Source organism: Alternaria atra (assembly GCF_907166805.1).
Source record: "Alternaria atra isolate CS162 genome assembly, contig: 23, whole genome shotgun sequence".
In the NCBI taxonomy this organism is placed as follows: Eukaryota; Fungi; Ascomycota; class Dothideomycetes; order Pleosporales; family Pleosporaceae; genus Alternaria; species Alternaria atra.
Genome location: NW_025091321.1, coordinates 4,321,967 through 4,345,052, shown reverse-complemented (window position 1 = coordinate 4,345,052; position 23,086 = coordinate 4,321,967). Strand labels below are relative to the sequence as shown.

At 47.6% G+C, this 23,086-nt stretch overlaps 4 protein-coding genes across 4 annotated transcripts; 2 read left to right on the top strand and 2 right to left on the bottom strand.

Annotated features, from left to right (window-relative positions):
• Positions 1 to 7,597: 7,597 nt before the first annotated feature.
• Positions 7,598 to 8,809, bottom strand: ALTATR162_LOCUS4980 (uncharacterized protein; the record flags this gene model as incomplete). The annotated part of the gene is made up of 2 exons (XM_043312596.1): positions 7,598 to 8,521; positions 8,576 to 8,809. 2 exons carry the CDS (start codon positions 8,807 to 8,809, stop codon positions 7,598 to 7,600), a joined length of 1,158 nt encoding a protein of 385 aa, XP_043168531.1.
• A 1,077-nt stretch (positions 8,810 to 9,886) lies between these two features.
• On the bottom strand, positions 9,887 to 10,702 carry ALTATR162_LOCUS4979 (uncharacterized protein; the record flags this gene model as incomplete). Its single annotated transcript, XM_043312595.1, has 1 exon — positions 9,887 to 10,702. The coding sequence occupies one exon, from the start codon at positions 10,700 to 10,702 to the stop codon at positions 9,887 to 9,889; it is 816 nt and encodes a 271-aa protein (XP_043168530.1).
• Positions 10,703 to 11,308: 606 nt separating this feature from the next.
• Positions 11,309 to 16,501, top strand: ALTATR162_LOCUS4978 (uncharacterized protein; the record flags this gene model as incomplete). The annotated part of the gene is made up of 3 exons (XM_043312594.1): positions 11,309 to 12,404; positions 12,459 to 15,866; positions 15,918 to 16,501. 3 exons carry the CDS (start codon positions 11,309 to 11,311, stop codon positions 16,499 to 16,501), a joined length of 5,088 nt encoding a protein of 1,695 aa, XP_043168529.1.
• Positions 16,502 to 17,827: 1,326 nt separating this feature from the next.
• On the top strand, positions 17,828 to 18,655 carry ALTATR162_LOCUS4977 (uncharacterized protein; the record flags this gene model as incomplete). The annotated part of the gene is made up of 1 exon (XM_043312593.1): positions 17,828 to 18,655. One exon carries the CDS (start codon positions 17,828 to 17,830, stop codon positions 18,653 to 18,655), a length of 828 nt encoding a protein of 275 aa, XP_043168528.1.
• Positions 18,656 to 23,086: the final 4,431 nt, after the last annotated feature.

The following is a 23,086-nucleotide window of genomic DNA, read 5'->3' as shown; positions in this document are numbered from 1 at the left end:
TAAGGAGAACTGTTATACTAAAGCAGGAAATAGGTGCCTAACAACGAAAAGTTGCGCACCTAAATTATTAGCGAAGCACACGATTCCCTTTTAGCTGGCTACCTAGGTAGGGAAATTACGTACAGGATAGTAGCTTAAGACTTCTTCTAGCTAGGTATGTTAGATAATATTAGACGCTACGTAAGGAACTGCGATACTTGCGGAAGGACGAAGCTATAGAGAGAGGGTACCTAGGGATTCCTAAAACTATTACTACTACCTAATAGGATATGGAAAGAAATCTTAATAGACTTTATCGAAGGACTACTAGAGAGCGAAGGCATAACCTGCCTTCTAGTCGTTACTGACCGACTAAGCAAAGGGTCTATCTTTATCCTATTACTAGATATTAGAACAGAAACAGTAGTCTGAGCGTTTATTAGACAAGTAGTGGCTTACTACTAGTTGCCTAACGCGATCACGTCTAATAGAGGCAGCTAGTTCGTTAGCGTCCTGTAGGAACGTCTTTGCAAGATCCTTAAGATTAACTAACAGCTTTCTACTGCCTTCTACCTACAGACTAATAGAGCAACAGAACGAATGAACAGCGTGTAGGAAGCATACATCTAAGCGTTTATTAGCTGGTTATAAGAGGATTAGGTAAAGTACTGCCTTATAGCTTAGATCGCTATTAATAGGAGGGATGCAACATTAACAGGAGTTGCCCTGTTCTTCCTCTAACATAGGTACAACGTAGATCCTCTCTAGCTAGATACCCTGCTAGGAGCTAAAAAGAAAAGGTACACTGCTAAAGAACGTTTAGACTGTGATAAGGCTAAGGCCATCGTAGCTAAATTCCGAGACGTGTTCGAGCTAGTATAAGCGAGTATGGCTGCAGCACAAGCTGAATAAGAAAAGCAGACTAATAGGCACTAGAAGGAAGCAAGGAATTATAAGGTTAGCGATAAGGTTTAGCTAAAACTTAACAAGCAATACTAAACAGGCTGTCTGTTACGAAAATTAGACTAGAAAAGCGCTAAATACACGGTAATTAAAGTAATTAATAGCTATTTAGTTAAGCTAGACACCCTAAGAGGCAGTGTTGCTAAAAAGCAAGTTAACTTGCTTGCTTGTTTAAACTTGCTTGGTTTATACTAAGCAAGCAAGTCAAGTCAGAGCTGCACAGCGAACTAAGCAAGTTAAGTTAGCGTGCCTTACTTACTTGACTTGCTTGGTTTACTTGGTTAAATTAACTATAATCGACTGTATAGCAGATCTCGCGATGCTTTTTTAGCCTTGCAGTTCTTTTTAGTGCTGCAACTACCTTAGCTATTTCCTAAACAGGCTACAATAGGCTACACAGCTGCTAAAACAGCTTAGCGCCCTACTCCTATCCTAACCTTAGCCTTGTTTTGAAGCCTATCGCGATTTCTATTTTCCTATATTAACGCTTCTTTCTAGTGTTTTCGACTGCCCTAATATAGCCAAACGCCGTGTACTACATACCTCTTTAAGTAGCAAACGTTTAAGAGTAGCTGCTGCTACCGACGACGTTATCTCAACTCCTGCGGCCTTATCTTAGCTAGCATCTTAGCTAGTATCTTAGCGTTAATCGCCTTGTAAAGCCCTCGCTGCCGTAAGCTAGGCTACTGTCTTGTCGCTAGTCCCTACATTCGAGTCGCAGTTTTTGGAATCGCATGTAGAGGATGATATCGTTGCGCCTACTAAGGGTAGCAGGGCTGTTACGGTGGCTACAACTAAGGCTAGAGACAAAGATAATAGCTAAGATGAGATAAACAGCGCTGCTAATAGCTTTAACGGTATTGACTAGGCTTGTTTACCTAGCTACATAAAGCTACTAGCGGGCTCTAAGCGTCCTAAAAGCTGGATTTTTTAGTATGGCTACCGCGTTGTTAAGCGCTAGGCTACTAATCGGATCTGGTTTGTGTGCAAGTACTGCTACATCTACAAAACTATCGACGCTGGCGGTAGTAGTTTGTTTAATATTACTTAGGCTACTACCTTAGTAGCTACTTATCTTAGCTAGCTAAAACGTGGGCACAACCTTACAAAAGATAGCCTAAAGTCGACGCTAAGAGGACAGGGGCAGCTATCATTGCGGCAAGCTTTTAACGCTAGATTAGAGATGCCTCAGCCTACCGCTAACGCACTTAGAAACTTCGACGTACAAGGCTTTTAAGTAGCTACTGTTATGTGGCTCGTTAACCAAAACCAGCCTCTTAGTGAGCTTACAGCGCCTAATTTTAGAGAGATAATAAGGTTTGCTAACCTAGAGGCAGAGGCGGCATTGTGGGTAAGTTATACAAGTGTTTCTACATTTGTAATGAGGTTGTTTAGGTCTATACAACCGCAGGTTGTCGACGCCTTATTAAGCGTAGTAAGCAAGATACATGTAAGCTTTAACGGCTAGACGACAAAAGGTAGTAAACGTGGCTTTTTTAGAGTAGTTGCTCACTTTGCTAACGCAGCTAGAATAATACAAGACCTGCCTATCGACCTGCCTAAGCTTACTAGCGCCTACACTAGTGAGGCTATTGCTAAAGCTATCTTGATGACCCTCTTAGCTTACGGAGTAACTAGCAACCAATTAGGTTACTTTGTACTAGATAACGCCGCTAATAACGACACTACAATCGCCGCGCTCGCCTGCGAGTACAACTTCGACCTAGCTTACTAGCGCCTCCGCTGCAGTTGCTACACGCTTAACCTAATTAGCTAGGCTATTATATTTAGTAACAACAAGGACGCCTACGGTAACACTCGAGAGCAGTACAGTACTGAGGAGCAGTACATGCAAGAGTAGCAGAAAGATAGCCCTATAGGCGTCCTAGTTAACGTTATTAACTATATTAAAACGCCGCAGTAGTACGAGCTTTTTCGCAGTTTCTAGCGCCGCGCTAACGACAACCTGCCTACTAAGGAGCGTCTTAAAGTACTTAAGCCTGTTAAGCCTGTTGTTACTCGCTAGAACTCCTACTATGCCGCTTTTGAGCGAGCTACTAAGCTTTCGGCTGCTTATAACTTGTACGCTAAGCATTACATTAATAGGATTATCCTTAAAGACGCGCACGCTAACAAGCAGAATAATAAGCGGCCTAAAGCTCTAAGCTAGATGAGATTAACTAGCCTGCGAGCTGCTAATTAGGCAGTAATTGCAGAGTATTAGGACTGCTTAACGCCACTTAAGTACGCTACAAAACAGCTCGAGGGCCGCAGCAAAGATAGCAAATTTAGGGCAATATATAAGGTTATACTAGTTTTTGAGTATGTACTTAGCCAGCTTAAGGACCAGGCACGCCTATTTAAGCAGGTCGATTTTAACGCTTACCTAGAGGCCCCTAAGGATTACCTTAAGGTTAACCTCCTTACCGCATGGGCTAAGGCCAACGACTACTACAACAAGCTTAACGCTTCGCCCGCCTACTACGCCGCCGTGTGCCTCTACCCGTACTATAAAACTTACTACGATGTGGCCTGGGCTGACAAAGCTAGGTGGCTTAGCAGTGCTAACGTGGCGTTTCAGCAGCTCTAGGCGGCGTACAAACCTTAGCGCCTACGCTAGTCGTACACGGCTGTAACGAGTAGCAACAATATAGACGAGGCAATTAGCGCTATACTTAGCAGAAACGTCGGCTAAGAAGCTCTGCTAGACGAGTTTGAGCGCTAGAAAATGCAGGAGCCGCAGTGGACGCAGGAGCAGTATATAGCGAATGGTAATCTAGTCTAATACTAGATTCAATTACTGCTAAAATACCCGCATTTAGCGCAGTTTGCCATCGATATTATAACTATCCTAGCATTGAGCAGCGACTGCGAGCGCCTCTTTAGCGAGCTTAGCGACCTACTTAAGCTAAAGCGACGAGCTCTAGTCAGTGAGCTACTCGCAGCTCTTTAACTAGTGAGATCCTAGGTGCGAGCTAGCTATAAACTAACTATTTATAGTGAGGCTAAGCTTTCAGACAAGGAACTTTTAGATAATTACAATATACTTGAGTGGGACAGTTAGCTTAGTAATGTAGTAGTGTTTAGTCCCTTAGCAGTTAAGTAAATTAAGTACTTAGAAGCAAACTAAGCAAGTTAAGCAAGCAACAAATTGCTCCTAAGCAAGTCAAGTTACGCCTACTCTCTAACCAAGCAAGTTAAGTTTAAGGCAGTAACTTGCTTGACTTGCTTGTTGGCAACTGTGCTAAGAGGCTATCACCCTGTTTTCTATGTCGACAGATTACGCCTAGCAAACTCCGACCCACTGCCTAGCTAGGTTTAGGACAACTACTAGCTACTACCGCTACAGATTGACGGTAAGGACGAGTAGGTAGTGGAGGAGATCTTGGAAGAGCAACTGCGACGCTGTAGACGTGGATAGAAACTGTACTTCGACGTTAAGTGGAAAGGATACTACTAGACGACCCTCGAACTAGTAGAAATCCTAGAGAATACAGAAGCCCTAGACCGATAGGAAGAATATACGAGAGAATATCGAGACGAAGAAGGACGCCTACTAGAAGGGTTTCGACGAGATACCCCCTAAAAAGGAGGGGAGGAGGGGGGTAATGTAATGGGCTGGAGCCTAGTTAGTGAGTCCTCGATGATATCTTGGTCACGTGCGCGAGGCGCACTGTCCACAGATTCCGGGTGCCCCCCCTGAGCACCCGGATTCTGCGTAAGCGAGCCTAGCAGAAGGTTATCCCAAGCCGCCGCCCCCTGAACGACCTTTAGAACCCTAGCTACCTGTAGTTCTCTTCTCTATCGAATACAACTCCAGTATACCTGTGCGATAGCTCCCTGAGCGTAGCCCCTTACACCGGATCGCCAAATAGCAGGACCGTTATAGTCACACTATAACAAGCTAAGAGATAACTGTCGTTGAAATCTAAATTAGGCCTAGTCTTGTCGTTGAAATTTAGATTAGGCTTAGTTTTGTCGTTAAAATTAAAAACGGCATAGCGCCCTCCTCGCAACCGCAACAACTTAACCTTTAGAGCACCATAACGCAACAACAACCCAAAGTTAGGATATTCTGCTTGCAGGAAATAAAGATAAATCGTTGTAAGTATATACCCTCGAGGTTTGATTTTCTTTGTTCCAACGTTGAGTGTTCGTGTTGTAGTAGACTTTTCTCAAATGGTGCTCTAATTAATATATCTAAATTTTAGAGCTATTAGCCTGCGGGAACCTAACTGGACTAGCCTGCGAAATTTACTGGAATTAGCCTACGTGATGTCGCCTACGCAGGGAAATCTGTACATCTTAGCACCGAAATAACTAGAGTCAGCCCTAACTCTAGTTAGCGCCCTGGGATAGGGTTGAACGCGAGCTTGAATAGCGAAGGACACAGCAAATACACGGAAGCTCCGGATCGCATGCGACCGATGTTATGATCTCAAGGAGCGATGTGGTCGCGATTGCATTACAGCGAATCGCGTCAGATGCGAGAGGTTGCGCTTGAACTGCTCAACTGACCGGCCAGTGCGACCATCAGGCCGTCGACCGCATCATGGTAAGCGAAAGGCTCCGCAGAGAAGCTTGACGTTACTCAACAGATCGGAACCGGCGTCGAATGATGTGAGCACCAAGTTGCAATATGTTCCCGACTATGATCTTTGCGCAGAGGAGAAAGAGCTGTTAACATTCTTGCTGGATAAGCCTGAGAGGGTTCGGTCGCTAGTCGTGCTCCGAAGTTTTGCGGTCATCGAACAACAAACACTAGTAGCTTTACTACCTTTTGCACTGCCAATACTCAAGCATGCTTACCTTGCATGCGCTGTCTGGCTCAAATCGCTCAATTACGGCACTGGCGAAGAAGTCGCTAGAAATGCGGGAGCCCTTTTTGCGTCCTCCGCCATGAGCACATTGCGTACACTCTCTGTCACGACCGAGCAGGACGCCACTCTGTGCCTTGCTCTCGGAAACACATTGACATTGTTCGTCTACTCGAGCATTGGCTACGGCGTCGCAGATATCTGCCACTACTGCATCAGTGCAGTGAACCCAATCATAACTTCTACGCCACCAAGTTTGCCTCTGGAGTCATGGAAAAGCTTCCTTGAACTTCTGGAGGTGATGGAATGTTTGATACATCGCCGGCCGCCAACACTAAGAGCTCCGCAGCAGCTACAAGAGCGCGTGGACAGAAAGCTTGGCCTCTGCCTGCCTTTACTGCCACATTATCAGGATCTCTGCCTCATCAGCCATTCCCTGTCAAACGAGACCGATGTGAATTGCGTAGCCCGCATCCATGCTCAGCTGGAAAAAATCCACACCGCCGTGGATGAATGGTACCCGTCGCACGCACGTCAGATCCTTGACGACTTCGACTCCACTGAGCTCGTTCATCTTCTTGCGCAAGCTAAGGTTTACCGACTAGCTGCATTATTGGTGGCCCATCGGTTGAGACACGACTTTGGGAGCGAATATGACAAGGCTGATGTCTGGTCGAAGGAAGTAATGAGGGAGCTTGAGCTTACGAAGCATATGACGAAGCAACCGCTACGATTCGTCACGCTACCGTTCATAGTAGCAGCCATTGAGGTCAGAGGTACGGAAGCGCGCGTTAGCACACTGCAGGCGGTCAAAGATTACGTCGATGAGTTTGCACCAGTCATCCAGCGAGCGACGACAACTTTTCTCTCGCGGATCTGGCATGAACGAGAAATCACGACGACAGCTCGCTGCTTCGATTCAATCTCTAAGCCATGCGTTATTTTGCATTCAATAGACACTGCTCTCTGTGCCTGAGGATTGCGCGCTAAGGCTAAGCATTTGCGTACTACCTCCTACACTACGTGGGGTACAATAATGACTATAGAGGCTGGAACGAGAAGGCAGACGGCAGGAAAGAACCTGATGCCCGCGCACACGGGACAATAGCCTCGAAGAGCCATGAGGCAGAGCGGTAGATAGTAGAGTACAGCGAGGAGCTATCGGACTGTGAGCGAAGATATGCCTGAGCGGCGGAGGCGTGCTCACCACGAAGCCATGCACGGGTGCGCAGTAGAAGGCAATGAACGCGCTCCAGGTGGTAAAAAGTGACAGTAGCAGTAAGCTGCGCAGCCACAAGAACCCCTGCCACAAGAAGAAGGCGACGATGCCAACCACACGGCTGACAGCCAGTGGTGCTAGGTGCTCTACGACGTCCCGACTAGCAGACTAGTTATGCAGCCGGTAAACAGAGCCGCGCTGAACCAGTCTACGTATCTGTATCTCTGTTTGAGCGCAAGACTAGACGGCGTGTCGAGGTAGACATAAAGGCACTCTGCGGCTAGGCTAAGCGCGCAGAAGAGGAAATAGATGTACAAGTACTATCGAACCAACAGTCAAGCTACGTGACTCTGGGCACGACAATGGAAGAAGAACAAGTTGACTCCTCAAAGAAGACGTTCCAAGGCTGGAGAGCATAAAATCACAGAGCGTCGCGGCAGATCCGCAATGTAACACATTCCTGAGGAGGAGCGAGGGCAATTGCGTGAAGGTTCTACGAAACAAGACAACGTGCAAACCACTGCGAAACTGTTGAGAATCGGAGACTTCTGAAGTACATGATCAAGTCTCTATGCTCGCGAAGCTGAAGATCTTATTATCTGGCTGACTTCCCTCACGACTATGGTCCGCGGACACAAGCATAGGTATCTTTCCACAAGCCACTGCAGTCTGCCTTGACAGCCGGATTCCACTTGTAGAACTGCGCCATCGTGATCTTCTGGTAGCTCAGGACCTGCTGACATGTTGTAGAACCGCCAATAAAGTGCCACAAGGTGCAGCCTTTAGTCATCCCGGATTGAATGGGTGAAGGTGTTGTGGGTCCGCTGGACGTCTGCGTCGGGGATGGTGTAGTTGTGGTCGGGGACTGGCCGATGACACCGATGCATGCATACGTGTCGCCCCAGATGTTGGTGCATCCGCTGTTCAGTCCATTCCATGCAACGATATCGGCTACTCGCGCGCCAGTCTTCTGGTTGATTACGTCGCATGTATCTCCTGATTCAACGAAGAAAAATTTGTTGCAGTTCTTTACGATCCGTGGCTGCACAGGCGTCGGAGTCGAAACACCATTGCCAGACGGAACTGAAGTTGTAGGAGAAGGGCTGGGTGAGCCACCGATTATGCCCACGCAGGCATATGTGTCCTGCCATAAATTGGTGCATGCATTATTGAGTCCGTTCCACGCAATAACGTCGGCAGTGCCTATGCCATACTTTTCAGCCATTGTGCCGCAGTTGTCTCCCGATTCGACGAAGTGGAAGGTTTTGCAGTTGCTCACCATCCCAGGGCGAATGGGCGAGGGTGTAGCCACGCCGTTACTAGAAGTCGGAGTGGCACTGCTAGTGACGACGCTGGTAGGGGTTGATTGAACGGGAGAAGGTGACGACGTGGGCTTGGAAGTGGGCGTTTTGGCTTTGGAACTCGATGAGCTAGGTGTGCCGGACGTTTTCTGGGTCGTTGTTGGTGCGGGCTCCTTGACAGCCTCGACGCAAAAGCTATTGCCGGACACAAGGCCAGTGCAGTCAGCGCCGATAGAAGGGTTCTTAAGCAGCAGTCAGTTCATGCAGATCGAGGGTGGTGTTTTGTCTGTACATACCCAGCGGCGAAATGCATCTAGCTCAATCCAATTGTCGTCGAGGACTTCCTGACAGGTCATGGAACCATCGTAGTCGATCCACCAAGAGCAGTAGGACGTGGTTGCTGGATCGAAAGCCAGGCTCGGTGTTTTTCCGCTGCGTGATTGGATACGTGAGGTCGCCGACAGCCCTCCTGTACAAAGGCCAAGCACAGAGAGGGTGGTCACGGTACTGCCGAGCGTGAAGGCAAACATGACTGACTAGTGATAGAGAGTAAAGCAAGGCTCAGGTCGAGTAGAGGACTGAGTTGATGGACTTGACTGGTCCCCGTATTTTATGTGTAGATTCTGTATTGCCCCTGATGTGCTTGTGGGTACTTGCAGTGGTGGAAGTGTTGGCCCCCAGCATCCTAGCAGCGCTAGCCTTAGCAGCACGAGACTTCATCTTCTAGTGTCCGTATCGAAGGATGAATGTAACCAACTGGTATAGGAGAGTCGCGTAGGTTCTGCGTCGGTTATCCTCGTTGATTGCGGCCTACCATTCTAGGAATTGCTGCCCAGACCGATGGCGACCTTGATTTCAAGATCCTGGGAGCCAAGGCCGCAGTGTAGTAGTCACTCTACGATGACTGACGGCCTAATGCTCGATTTTGGCCACCAACACGAACCACACTTTGAAGAACCCTACGATCTTGTAAGGCGTTCCGTAACTCACTCTAATAGGCGAGCAGTGCAATCAATGCCCTTCTCAACGTCCATTCTACTTGGATTACGTCCACCTCGCTTCCGAGGCCAAGCGTGGGAGACTCGCCTCGACACTTCATATTTATTGCGTAAGCTGACAGCTTGTTTGCCAGCAACTAGTCTGTTACGCCCTACATGACGGATCCTACGCTCGTCTTACACTGTCGCACTCGCCGAGGCTCGGGAGATGGATGCGCCTTTCTGTGGTTAGATATACAGGGCTCTGCATGAACCCAATATGAAGCCGCTTAATTTATCTTGAGAACACCTGGGTAGAGTTCGGGTACCTTACATATGGATTTGCTGCAGGGGTCCACATCAGCACGGGTCGTTTAGCTCCCGAGGTCTAGACAGCTTGGGCCATACATCGATTTAGCCGTTATCGAATCACTTCTTTCATTCGTGTGTATCGCATTCCTCGATTATCTAATTACGGTACCAGACTATCTCGCTAGATGGCTCGACATTCCTTTTGCCAGGCTGCTTATGCGATGGTTGGCACCCACTTCCCCTGCACAATCCGCAGCAACCGCGGCTTGTGAAGCATGTGTTGGAGACACTCTCAGAAGTTCCTCGGAGCGACCCTTTTCAGCATTTCTTGCGCGCTGGCATACTCAACGAATCGATGCCTCTTTGCAGCGCCATGATAGCCAGCCCTTCGCCAAATTCGCGCTTCTGGATGCTACGGCCGCTTCCCATCCCGATATCTCTCTTGAGGCTGCTTTCGAGATCGTTGTTGTTGATGGACTTGGCAATGGCGACAATCTCCGTGCGCATGACCCCTCGCTTTGTGGTTTGTACTCCTTCAATAGTGGCTATGGCATCGAATTCATCGAAGTCTCCGCCTTGCCAGGAGATGGACTGCGTTTTCGCAGAACCCACGCGGGCTTTGCTAAGTCGGCCGTTTATGTAGTCGAGCATGGCTTTGGCCTGCAGGCTGCGTCTGCTGAGTTGCGCGGCTTGCATTCCAGTGACAATCCTGCTGAGGCGTTCAGAATCTCCACTCGAGCGAAGGCTCGACATGTAGTCAACAAGCCGCTCAATTACAATAGCATGACCGGGGCGGGATTTCGCGTCCTCGTCGCGCCATAATCCACCAAGGAGCTTTTTTGCATCGTAGACAAGATCGTCTCGTTGCTCCCAACCCTCTACGTCGTCAAGACTGGGGTTCATAAGGTCTCCGAAACGACCATCGAGATTCGAAGTCATCCCAAGTCGGTCGATATGGATAACGAAGTCCTCAAAATTGCAATCTTTGCATCCTTTAGCAAGTTTGAAGTTGCTGTTATCCTTTTCGTAATCGACACGATACATGTCGAAGAACATGAGTATTTCGTATGCGTTGAGCTCGGCAAGAACAAAGATGGGGCCAAAGGCCAGCGCAAGGAGGTACAAAAGCTTCATGTTGATGAATGAGGTCTGCGGTTTCTTGTCAAGAATAATCAAATAGTCAGAAGCAACTGAGGGGACTACTTGCAAATCACGTTGGGCGGTCCGAAATAAGAAGGAGAGGTGTAATGATTCCGCTCTTCACTCTTATTTCCGAGCTTGTCATCTTTTAATTATGATCCTAGTCAACAGTCTCGTGCCAACATCTTGGCAATGTTACCCTACACCCAGACCAATACATTGTTCACCCGTGCTAGCTCCGCACGGCCCTGCAAGAATATTACCACAATCCTCCAGCGCTCGTAAAATCTGACTGACAATAGATTACTCCCGCTAGAAGTGCATGATACATGTGGCGAATTCACGAAGCGCATTCCCAAGGGGCACATCTTGAGCATAATCGCTCAATTCCCTGATGCGGGTCTTGTCAGAGCGGTTACTTATATTGATCACTGAGGAGACTTTAGTCTGCACAGAAGGTCATCTCCTTCATTCTCCCCATCATTCATTCCTTTTGCTGCAAAGCTAGTTCGTGATTACGGACCTTATCTATCGTCTCTTCTTTTTCAACCGTATACACTCATTATATTTTGGTTATTCTTTTCGGCACGTCCTTGCACCATGTACTCATCCGCTCTCTTCATTGTCTTCTTTACACTCATTTTTGGTGTTCGATCGCACGCTGAGAGCGACGCTGCGAGTCCTATAAATCCATGTCCTGTTCGATGTAGCAAGTCTGGATTGGATGCTCTGAAGTGGACGTATCTTCATGGTGTCGTCGCACTCAATCGATGCGAAAAGCCCCTGCTTTTCAGCACTATGCTGGACATCCCCGTCAACTCTCTCGACAAGCACATTACCATTCGTGCCTGTACGGATTCCGAGGATGACACAAAACAGGCACCCGACTATGATCCCGTGCCGTTCACCTTTGGTACACCGAAGAAGCGGTCCGAAAGGTTGCAGTCTCCAGGCTGTCCGGCAAACATGGGTCCGAAGTCTAATCAGACTTCGATTTACTACCATGAATGGCACACGAACCCGACCGGAACGGACAGCACGGCCAGTGATGAAGATGCCGCTGCGGCCCTTCGAACGCTGAAAAGCTACATCACTAAGACCGGTGACTGTAGACACATTACAATGTTCGCTAAGGTCGGATCGGCTACTGTGGGAGCTTTTGTTGGTCACGCGGTCGATCGAGAGGGCTTCAGCCCCGTAGTTGAGCGCCTCATTTCAGCAATACAGTCCAGTGGAAGTGGCGAAACCAATCGCTTCACCGTACAAAACTACAAGGAAACACACTCATCTTCCTTGGGTTTTGGCATCGTTGCAGACCTTCAGAACAATATCACCGCAGCCCAGGAAGTGGTTTCTAGCTGGAGTCAGGGTAGAAGCCCCTCCGGCGCTGATACGACTTCTGGGTGGTCAGACTTCGACATCAAATACTGGCTGGTCAAAAGTATGAACAGCTCCTCAAATGCGACGGCGAATAACTCCACGAATCATTCTTCTAATGCTACTTCGTTTCTCAACTTGCATCGAAGGGCTACTTGTAGCTATCAAGAGGTATTCAGCGGTGACGATTGCTATGCGTTAGCAGAACGATGTGGTATCAGCTTAACGAAGTTCTACGGGTTCAACCCTGGAGAAGACTTCTGCAACAAGCTCAAACCTAAACAGTTTGTCTGCTGTTCGGCTGGCGACCTCCTTGACTGTAAGTGAAAACGCTGTCATGGTTTTTGACTTGAGGACTAACATTCATCCGTAGTCCGCCCAAAGAAAAATGCTGATGGCTCGTGTTTTTCGTACGACATCAAGGATGGTGACGGTTGCTGGGCCCTTGCCGATGCGAATTATCTCACCACGAAGGGCATAGAAGATCTCAACAAGAACACGTGGGGCTTTGCTGGCTGCGACAACCTTCAGCCTGGCCAGAAGATATGCCTTTCCGATGGCGAACCTCCAATGCCAAATCCTATCGAAAATGCCGTCTGTGGGCCGCAGAAGCCAAATGGAGAACTTCGGGGCAACAAAAAGCTTGCCGATATGAACCCATGCCCCCTGAATGTCTGTTGTAACGTCTGGGGCCAGTGTGGAATGGACAAGGACTTCTGCATCGAGAATCCAGCTGATACAGGCGCACCCGGTACATCGAAGCCGGGCATGAACGGATGCATATCTAATTGTGGGATGAATATCACCAACAATGCCAAAGGGCCAGCGAGCTTCGCCCACGTCGCCTACTTCGAGGCCTGGAATCAGGATCGCCCATGTTTGCATATGGACGTCACAGATATCGACACCAAGAAGTATACCCATATCCACTTTGCGTTTCCAGATGTTACTGCTGGAGATTTCAAAATCGACGTCGGTACGCTAAAGGACCAGTTCGACAAGCTGAAGAAGATGACTGGCATCAAAAGGATAGTGTCACTTGGCGGTTGGGCCTTCTCTGCGGATGCACCAACCTACACCATCTTTCGTCAGGCTGTCAGCCAAGCGAACCGTGCTACATTTGCAGACAATGTGGTTGCTTTCGTAAACGAGCATGGCCTTGACGGTATCGACTTCGATTGGGAGTACCCTGGTGCCCAGGATATCACGCCCGTTCCCGGCGCCGCCGACGAAGGCACTAACTACCTTGAGTTTCTGAAATTGGTCAAACGTCGTATGGGAAGCAAATCAGTCTCGATCGCGGCTCCTGCCTCGTATTGGTATTTGAAGGCGTTTCCAATCAAAGAGATGTCTAGTGTCATTGACTATATCATTTACATGACCTACGACCTGCACGGACAATGGGACTATGGCAACAAATGGTCAAATCCTGGCTGCCCTGAAGGCGACTGCCTACGTTCGCATATCAATATGACCGAGACAACTACTGCACTAGCTATGATTACAAAGGCTGGCGTTCCCTCGTACAAGGTTGTGGTTGGTATAGCTAGCTATGGACGCAGCTTCAAAATGGCCGAAGAGGGTTGCACGAGCGAGATGTGCAGATACACAGGCACTAGGACTGTGTCAGATGCGATGCCGGGACCTTGCACTGGAACGGGCGGCTACATATCTTCTGCAGAAATTCGAGAGATTTTGTGGAACAGAGAGCTTCTTGGAGTCAAGGAATGGAGCGATGACACCGATACCGACTATCTCGTGTACCAAGACACGGAGTGGGTAGCATGGATGACCGACGAGACCAAGCAAAACCGAATCAACAGATACACGAAACTCAATTTCGGGGGAGTGTCGGACTGGGCTGTCGACCTCGACAAGGACTATGGCGATAGCGGCATTGGTAACAACGACGAAGACGACGACAACCAAATGGGTGGTAAGAACTGCCCCCTCACCAAGGAATACGCAGATCTTGAAGCTCTGGCGAACGATGGTGATGTATCGGACGACTGCAAGCCCGTTCTCGCTGTCAGCATTCTTGAGAAGATGCTGGATGGTTCTATCACCAAATACAACGACGCAGACAATGGCTACGACAAGAACTTTGAGGCTTATCAACGAGTCATCAAGAAGAGTGCCGAGGCGGCTTTCAAGAAGTTCGCGGACTGGGAGTTTGGCAACATCCGAAAGTACACTGATTGTGACTTTCAGCGATCCGGCGGGAAAGACAAGTACAATGGTCCCTGCGAGGACTTGATGAAAGATGATCCTTTGATCTTTCAGGGTAAAATGACTATGAAGATGACGATCAGAGATAGCGATGGCTTCTATGATGCCCTCGAAGCAGAAGCGGGCATCATCTCTGATTGGATCGAACTCGGTGAATTCCACGAGGAGGTGAACGACTGCTCAAGTTGCCAAGGGCAACCCGCTTGCCTGTGCATCTACAAAGACGTCACTGTCACTGGTATACCTGTTCTCAAGAAGGATTTTGGCATTCCTGACCCTAAGGAGATCATCAAGAGCATCGATCTTGAAGCCACCAGAAATGCCATGTCCGCTCGCTTCTTCGATATCGTGGCAGGTATATGGGATGGCTCCAACGGCGATGTGGTTCAAGTCCTCTCAGTGCCAGTCTTTCTCTTCGCGCAAGCTGTGGACTCGATGGAGGAAGCGAAAGAGAAAGGCGGAGAGATCAGAGAAGAGGAGAAGAAGAATCTCATCATCACGATTATCTCGGCCCTTCTTTTCTTGATTCCTTTTGTTGGCGAAATCGCAGCGATTGCGGCGGGCGCAGCCACCGTCGCTCGCATGATTGCTATGGCCGGAATGATTGGGAATGCCGCTTTCACCATCGCAGACGTAGTTGCTAATCCGGAAAACGCGGCCATGGCTATTATGGGGCTGCTAGGTGCTGGACGCGTCCGCAAACCTCGAGACTTCGCAGAATTGGGCGCCGCTCGGCGAGCGCAGACCAAGTACGACGTCAGCAAGATGGGTGCAACATTCAAGAAGCACGATGACTCTTTGCAAAAAGTACTCGGCAATTGTCGCAAAGACGGTTCTAAAGATGACGACACCAACAACAACACATGCAGACCAAAGAGAAGCTTGCTTGAGCTCAGTTTTGACACAAGCAATGGTCGCTTTGATTCACGACTTTCCCCGATGAAGATCATCCATGAAGTTCATTACACAGAAGTTACTGCCCGGTTGCAACAAAGAGCTACCTCCTGCAACAACGGACCCATCACAAGGACAGACTCAACCACAACGACAAGCATCTCTACGTTCATGACGACGCCTCCAATGACCTGCTCAGAGAAGTGGTCACAAGCATGCTATCACTATAGTTCGGTGATGAGCGTTCATACAAACACGCCTGATATGGTTCGATTCACGTGTTGGGCGACTTCAAGTACTAGTCAACACGGCAAGGCAACAGATGACTGGGGTCTCTGGGGTAGTCGTCCAAGCGTGCCCAGGACAGCTCAGCATCACTGGGAATGGTCAAAAGAATGGACCGAGTTCGACGATTGCGAACGAGATGAATGGCCGCCACGCTACTTCTGGGGAAAGAATTCACAGGGTCCCAGGAAGAAGGCCGGGCAATTCATCCGCTTGATACCTCAACCTGACAATGGCGGAGCGGGTAAGATCTGGAGTGCGTTCTGTCCCAGCCACGATGCGTGGACAGACGCGGCCAAAAGGACAATGAGAAATGGCGCAGCCACAACAACAAGTTCGACAGTCTCACAAAGGGTCGGAGGAGGTACAACAAGTAAGTAACGACATCCGTCTATGATGGTCGCCATGCTAAGATACCATGAAGCATACATTACAAGCGTTGGTGTCGAAGTGCCGAACGCTGTTTTCGAGATCAGACACTGGGAACACACAAGATTGACCTCTCATGCTGACGATGGATTGAGTGTCAATCGATGCTGGCCGAGCACTCTGGTACCTAACGATCCCGGCTTCGCACTGCTTACCGACGACCCATGGTACTCAAATCACGCAGCAGCCGCTATCAGCACATACTTGTACAATGCAGCGCCTCCTAACGCCGTGACAAGCGGCAAGTCGAAGTATCGCACGCTGGCTAACCGACCCTGGATTGCAGCCCGCTCAATGCATTTGCTCGATATCATGCTGGGTAATGCTACTTCCGTAGCGCTGGGCCCACTTCCGTCTACTATGGGACCAGACGGGTCTGACCAGGTAGTGCGTGCGCTCGACGTTGATGAAGCCCCATCTTCAGCAGCCTTGGGCAATGCTTCTATTGTGACGCGCTCACCATCCGCCACGCCTCGCGAGGTGATGGCTCAGCCCTCTCTCGTAGGCGCCGTCGAATACATACAGCCCGCGACACCAGGATCCCCAATTTCTCTAGGAATACAACCAACAGATGTATAAAGATCACGGCAAGACCCTCGTTGCAATGCACGTTCTTAACAGCAAATACTTTTCGCTATTTCTCGGCTGGATGCAAACTGGAATGGATCAACTGCTTTGACGCGCTACCAACGGGTGTCTATCAGATGGGTCCCAGGCAGGGACGAGAACTGTACCCACGGCAGAGTTCTTTCTTGTTTCATGTATAGAGAATCAACACGCCCAAGCAATCGCTCAATTATTCTTTTTGTATCCTTTGTATTTATTACAAGCAAAGTAGGGCGCATAGAATTAGTAATAAATGTAGTGTACCTGTAGCGTACCTTAAATTAGAGGCTTCTACCACAGTCCCGTACCGTTACAGTGAGGCTCATCTGGCACGACCAACTCATGTGACGCATGCTCAATTTCGTCGCATCGAACAAGGAGCCTGATTACGTCGTGCTTGCATCTAATCCAAGATATTGCCACCTCTGTTTGCGCGTACGTGCGTTGTACTCAGTCCCGCTGCAGTTTCAACAGCGCCGTAGAGCTGGTTGGGCTGGTTCTCGGTTACCACCACCACGAGCTTTTTTAGATTGCTGCGGTGCTGCAGAAGCCTAAGCTGCTCCCTGCGCTACAGCATTCCCATAACCTGTAGTCTCATGCTGCCGAATCCGCTTGCGCTTACGCAATTTTCGCTTGGGTATCGCTGCTGACTGTTCTTCAATCTCGTGGATCTGCGAGGCTTGGAGTGCGTTTTGATGCAGCATCAGTTCACCACCCTTTATAAGCAGAGAGAAGCCAGCCAAGGCTGTAACAGGCGAACGAGTAGAGAGACTATGTACAAGCTTTGACTGAGGTCCGCACCCATGAGTATTGCTTGGAGTCTTAGACTGCCACGGTGTTCTTGGGAGGAGGGGTTCTGGCGGGGCACGCAGCCGCACTTTAAGGCGATCCAACACAGCCTGCGCATTGATGGGAACTAGCCCTGCTGCTTCAAAGACCATTCGAAGCTTCTGCTCTGTAACCAAGGCAAAAAGCGCGTCCTTGAAGGCGGGAAGGAAGCCTTCCTTGCTAATGTGGCAGACGTTTCGGCGTGCAAAGTTTCTGACGCGCTGGGAGTACTTGCTTCGTAACAGCGCACTACATCTTCCTCCTTGTACCACGCCGAGATGTGGACGCATCCGTAGCGAGATTGTATGTTCTGCAGACTGCGGCGCAGATGCTTACTCCCCTGGGCGGCAGGGTTCGTCGGTGTCGGCGGGTAACAACCTTGGAAGACCCTATTTAACCGTCAACATAAATCATCAACCCTGCCCACGCTCCAACGTGTTTGATTAGTGTCCTTCTCCACTTTCCCCTACCATGGCCTTTGATCAAGCCGAGTTTATCACACTGTTGACGAACTACTACGAGTTTTGCAATCGAGTGTTCTGGGATAACTCGGTCGTCGCGGAAGCGCCCAGCAATGGCTGGCCATCGATCACACAATCCACCATGGCCAACCTGCACAAGACTGATGCAGTCATCGACTTGCTTCGCTACATGCCTTTTGTAGACTTTGTTGAGCCAGACAAAGCCTATGGCAAGCACGTCGTCATGGTGAACACACGGATCCAGGATTACCGCAGCGAAGAGATGCAGAAGCGGATCCGCGACGGGGATCTCGAATACTACGTGGAGCCCATATGCGATCCCTTACCGTCGTCATGCATCTCCTTCGGTAACAGCAACGGGCGTAACGGCTACAATCTCGTGATCAACACGGCCGATGGCTACATCTACTGGGGGGATCCTAACGGTCAGCACGACGAGCCAGCACCAGAGCTCAACGCCGTGGTGCAAGAGCACTACGCTGGCAACGAAACCGAGCATTGGCGGGAGGGGTTCAATGTCTATCACCCAGGCGAATTCTTTGCGCTCTGCAAACAGCGGTTCCACGAGCTTCGCTGGATCGGCCTCCAGACAGATGTCGTTGAGGCGGTACCAATGGACTGTGACTTTGATGACGCGGACGACGAGTTCAAGGGGCTTGTGCGCAAGATGAGAAGAGCTGGGTGGCCGGGAGATGGGGAAGGACGGGACTGGGACCGAGAGGCATTTCGAGCGGCTCTTGGTGTGTATAGCGATGAAGAGGACGAAGATGCCGTGCGAGAGGCGACAGAAGCGCTAGACGACACTCACGTTCACTAAATAGTTGTTGTTATTATAGAGAGGCCTAAGAATTTCGCAAGACAAAGAGTTAGGCTCTAGGTATAATAAGGTAAAGTTAGAGTTACTCTTAGAGCAAGAAAGATAAACTTACTAGTAAATCTATACGACTAAGCACGAGTGTTAACTAATAAGGCGTAATAACCTAATAGGAAACTATACACACTTTTAAGACAACTCCTAACAAGCAATATCCCTCTGTAAAAAGAGAGTTGTAGTAGATTGTGACTACGTCTTAGATACTATTTATCGCCTTATTAAGAGTAGCGGACGTAAGTACACAGGATAATATTTAAGAGCAAAGCCCTTTACTCTAAATAATAAGCTTAACCTGTTTCACCAGCGAGCGGCCTACCCCACCGAGCGGCCTATGAACACTAGCGAAGCGTACGCGCAGCGACGTAGCTTAGCACCACAACACAATTTTTATACTCTTGCAACAGTATAATATTATTCAGAAGCGTCGCTATTATTCGCATCCTCAATTTCTACCTTGCACGTACGAGAGTTATACCCAATCTTGCCACAACGGCTGCAGCGTCGCCCTGCGCGCACCCTCTTCGCCGGCTCCTTACCCTCCTTACGACTGCTACCCTCCTTTTTAGCAATTAAGTCTAATACCTCGCCAACTGTTAGTGTCTCCTCTGCCCGTACGTAGCGTCTCTTGCGACTCTTACGCTTAGTAAGCGTCTCTGTTGCGTCTTAAAGGCGCCCTATCTCTGCGCGCATTAACACCATCTTATAAGCTATCTGCTGCGCGCCTTTTGTTAGCTGTTGCACCTGCTCGTCAAGTAAACTTGCTGGAGACCCTCGATAGATTTGCATTTTGTTTCAAATCAGCGTTAATTGCGCCTCTATTTCTTTAGCGTTGCGCGGTGTTTGCGCCTCCTAAGCGGCGTCATCTTGCTGTGGTAGAGTTTGCGTACGCAGCTGCACATCCAGCTTTAATAACACGGCTTGTAGATTATGTAGACACAATCTAGCGCCTTAAAACCCTGCGCAAGCATTCTCTCTTGTAAATGCCTTCTTAAAAGCTACTTTAAAGGCTAGTAAGAAGGTCTGTTTGTTAATGTAGTAGATGCGATCGCGTGCTAAGGCTGAGATCTTATCGCCGTACGCGCGCTTTAACGGCGAGAAGCAGGTAACGTTAAGCGGCTGCAGGAGGTGCGACGAATGTGGAGGCATACAGAGGGCGATAATCTTCTTCTCCTTGCAGCGATCCTGAAAATCTATTAAGCAATGGCTCTCGTGGCCGTCAATAATAAGCAGCCTGTACGCTCCTACAGGCATACATAGGCAAATCGATATGCTTTAGCGTTGATATATCGATATATCGATATCGATATAGATTTTAAGGCTGATTTCGATATCGATATCGAAACTCACCCGTTTTCGATATATCGATATATCGATAAAAAAGCTTAGCAGCCCTTACTGTAACACGGGACGGCAGAGGCTGAGCGAGGAGGACGATTATGGTCCCAACATGTTTGCTTCTCTCGCTCGCGCCTTAGCCTCTGAACCTGCTCATAACCTGCGCTCCGCGCGTTAGGAGATGGACAAGAATTATTCTCACGACCTCCCTACCTAGTGTAGTAATATAAGAGCTTTCCCCTACTATTCTCTTGTAGTGTGAAGCAAATACTATTGCCTATAACTACCCCTCACACTTACAACCTAAAAATCTCTGCAGATACGTACTTTTATCTCTTAATATCTATTAACAAGCCGTTTTTTAACCTAATTAGTACTACTTGTCTATTACACTATAGAGTCCTTTTTATTATCAGATGTCGTACTATCTAGCTCTGCTAGCAACCTAATTAAGTTACCTAGTAACTTCTAAGATGTTATAGAACGACGTACCGTACCAAGCTAGAAACGTGGATCTTAAGGCACTTAAGAGTTTATATGCATGATGCATCCTTAATAGGGCCCTCAAACATCAAAATCTAATACTTTATATTATTGTCGCACCTAGCACCTATTATCTTAGTAACAGCTACGTTAGCAGCGTTTAAACGACGCAGATACGTTATTATCTTAAGGCCTTTTACCTTCAACTGCGGCCCTACATCGTACGTTTAATAGGGAAGCCTACAAAGAAGCAGTAGTTAGATTACTTACCTAACAGCGCCTACTATTTAGCAGTGTTAAGTGGCTAGAGATGTAAGCTCTACTTCTAGCCGCTAATCCTAAAAGTGGCTATTTTCTTATTTAGTCTTGACGCACTATTATACGTCTTATAGCTGCTAATTACGTTATATACCAAGATTAGCTTTAAGATACTCTTACTATAGCTCGCAGCCTGATTTACTTACAAACAGATATCTAGACGTCGCCCTATCGAAAGGGCATGCTTGCTATCTGCGGGCAATAGATTAATCACGAATATAAGCTTTAAAAAGCCTTGTTAGGCCTAGTTAAGTTACTAGGAGACTACTTAGGATTATCTTAAGCATCCTTAATCTATTAGGTTCTTAAACAATACGAGATCACGTTAAACCTTAGGTGGTATACAGGCGACAACGCGACGTTAAACGACACTTGTCTAGAATCTCTAGCATCTCGATTACTTAAAGAGCATTAGGTTTGTTTTCTACGTTTTCTAGGTACCTTGCTAACACTATATAGGTTAAGTACGACCCTAAAAGGCGCTGTATACGCTGTATAGCCTATATCATTAACCTATCCCTTTAAGCCTTCCTCCTCGCGTCTTCTAAAGAAGCTCTTATTGCCGCGTTGTCTGCAGCAGCTAAGGTTAATAGAGAGGAACTTTTTAATAGGTTTTCCCTTATCTAAAGTTCTAATAACTTAAAAGACGACGCTCGCGGCTGTAAAACTTAGCAAGCAACCGCGAAAAGCCGTAGATCGCGACAGGCGAGCGAGAATCCTTAACACTAGGATTTCGATAGGATAGGCCGATTACCTGCACTCGAAAAGCTTTACGACCTAGGTATCTAGATCTATCGCTTACTACAACGCGATAAGGACTAGCTTAAGGCTATTAGGATATAGATAGGGATTGATAATATAACGCGGTAGTTATCGTAGTATCTATTTATTAATAAAACACTGCGGAAATAGAGTAAGATTAAGGTCTTTCTCGTTAATTACAAAGACGACCTAAATAGTATTAAGCTTACTGCTAAGGATTAGGATATCCTTAGCAAAGCTTACTTATTCTTGCAACTGTTTACAGGTGCAACTCTATACGCAGAAGGGGATAAGTCATTAATTAGACAGAGCCTTAAGATTATAGATGTTCTCCTCTACTACTATAAACAAGAGAAGGTAAAGTAGACGTCTTATTAGGTATCTTTACTAATAAGTTATTAGGAAAGATACTCTACGCCTAGTTAAGAAGATCCTTAGATGCTCTACGCTATTAACATAGGATAGTATGTCCTTAGTAAGTACTACGGCCTTACAGACGAAGCACCTGTATACGCCGCAGCCCTTCTTCTTAATCCTTTAAAGTAGTTAGCCTATATTAAAAAGAACTAGACCTAAAGCTAGATAGCGCTAGCAATTAATAAAGCTTATACACTTTAGGTAGAGGATTATAAAACGGCTTTAATCCCTAGTTCTGAACCTGTTTAACAGCCCTAACATTAAGATCTCTCTAGGTTTAATCGTTTACGCCGCAACTTAGCTGTAACGACAGCTAATAAGGATAAGGATAACTTTAGCGTGTTTATTAAGGCTACACCCATTGCGATTAGCTGTACAGCTTTAGAATAGTAGTGCTACAAGGATTAGAGACGCTAATATCTAAAGCTTAGCTAGATAGCTATTAATATACTCTTAATCCCTGCTAAATCTGCAGAGGCAGAAAGGGTGTTTTTAGGTGCAAGAAGGACTTGTAGATACAATCGACTTAGGCTATCGTGTGCTAATATCAAGAAAATCGAGTGTATTAGTAGTTGGCTTCATCAGGGATTAATTACGCCTTTATCTAGGTCTAGAAGGGGATTTTAACTTAAACTAGGCGAAAATAAGGCTATCTAGGGCTGGATAGATGAAGTGATTAATAAGATAACGTAGTTTAAGGACACTTAGCTAGCTAATTGATTTTTTATAGCTTATGTTATCGATAACAATCGATATCGACGTTGATATCGATATAAAAAACTTCGAATTGATATCGATATGAAATCTGCTATTTTATATCGATATCGATATGCCTATGTCTGCCTATAGGCCTCGCATGCGTATTAAAGTGTTCAAGCTAAGCAAGCGCTAGATCGTTGTTTGTCTAGCCTGTTAGGCTTACTTAAATAACCTAGTTGCGTAGGAGGTCCTTAGTAAACTAGTTAGAGATAAGAACCTTGCTAGCAAAGATAAGGAAGGGTAGGATAACGCGCCCTATTGCGCTAACGCCCTGTATTAACGTAGTCTACTCGCGATTAC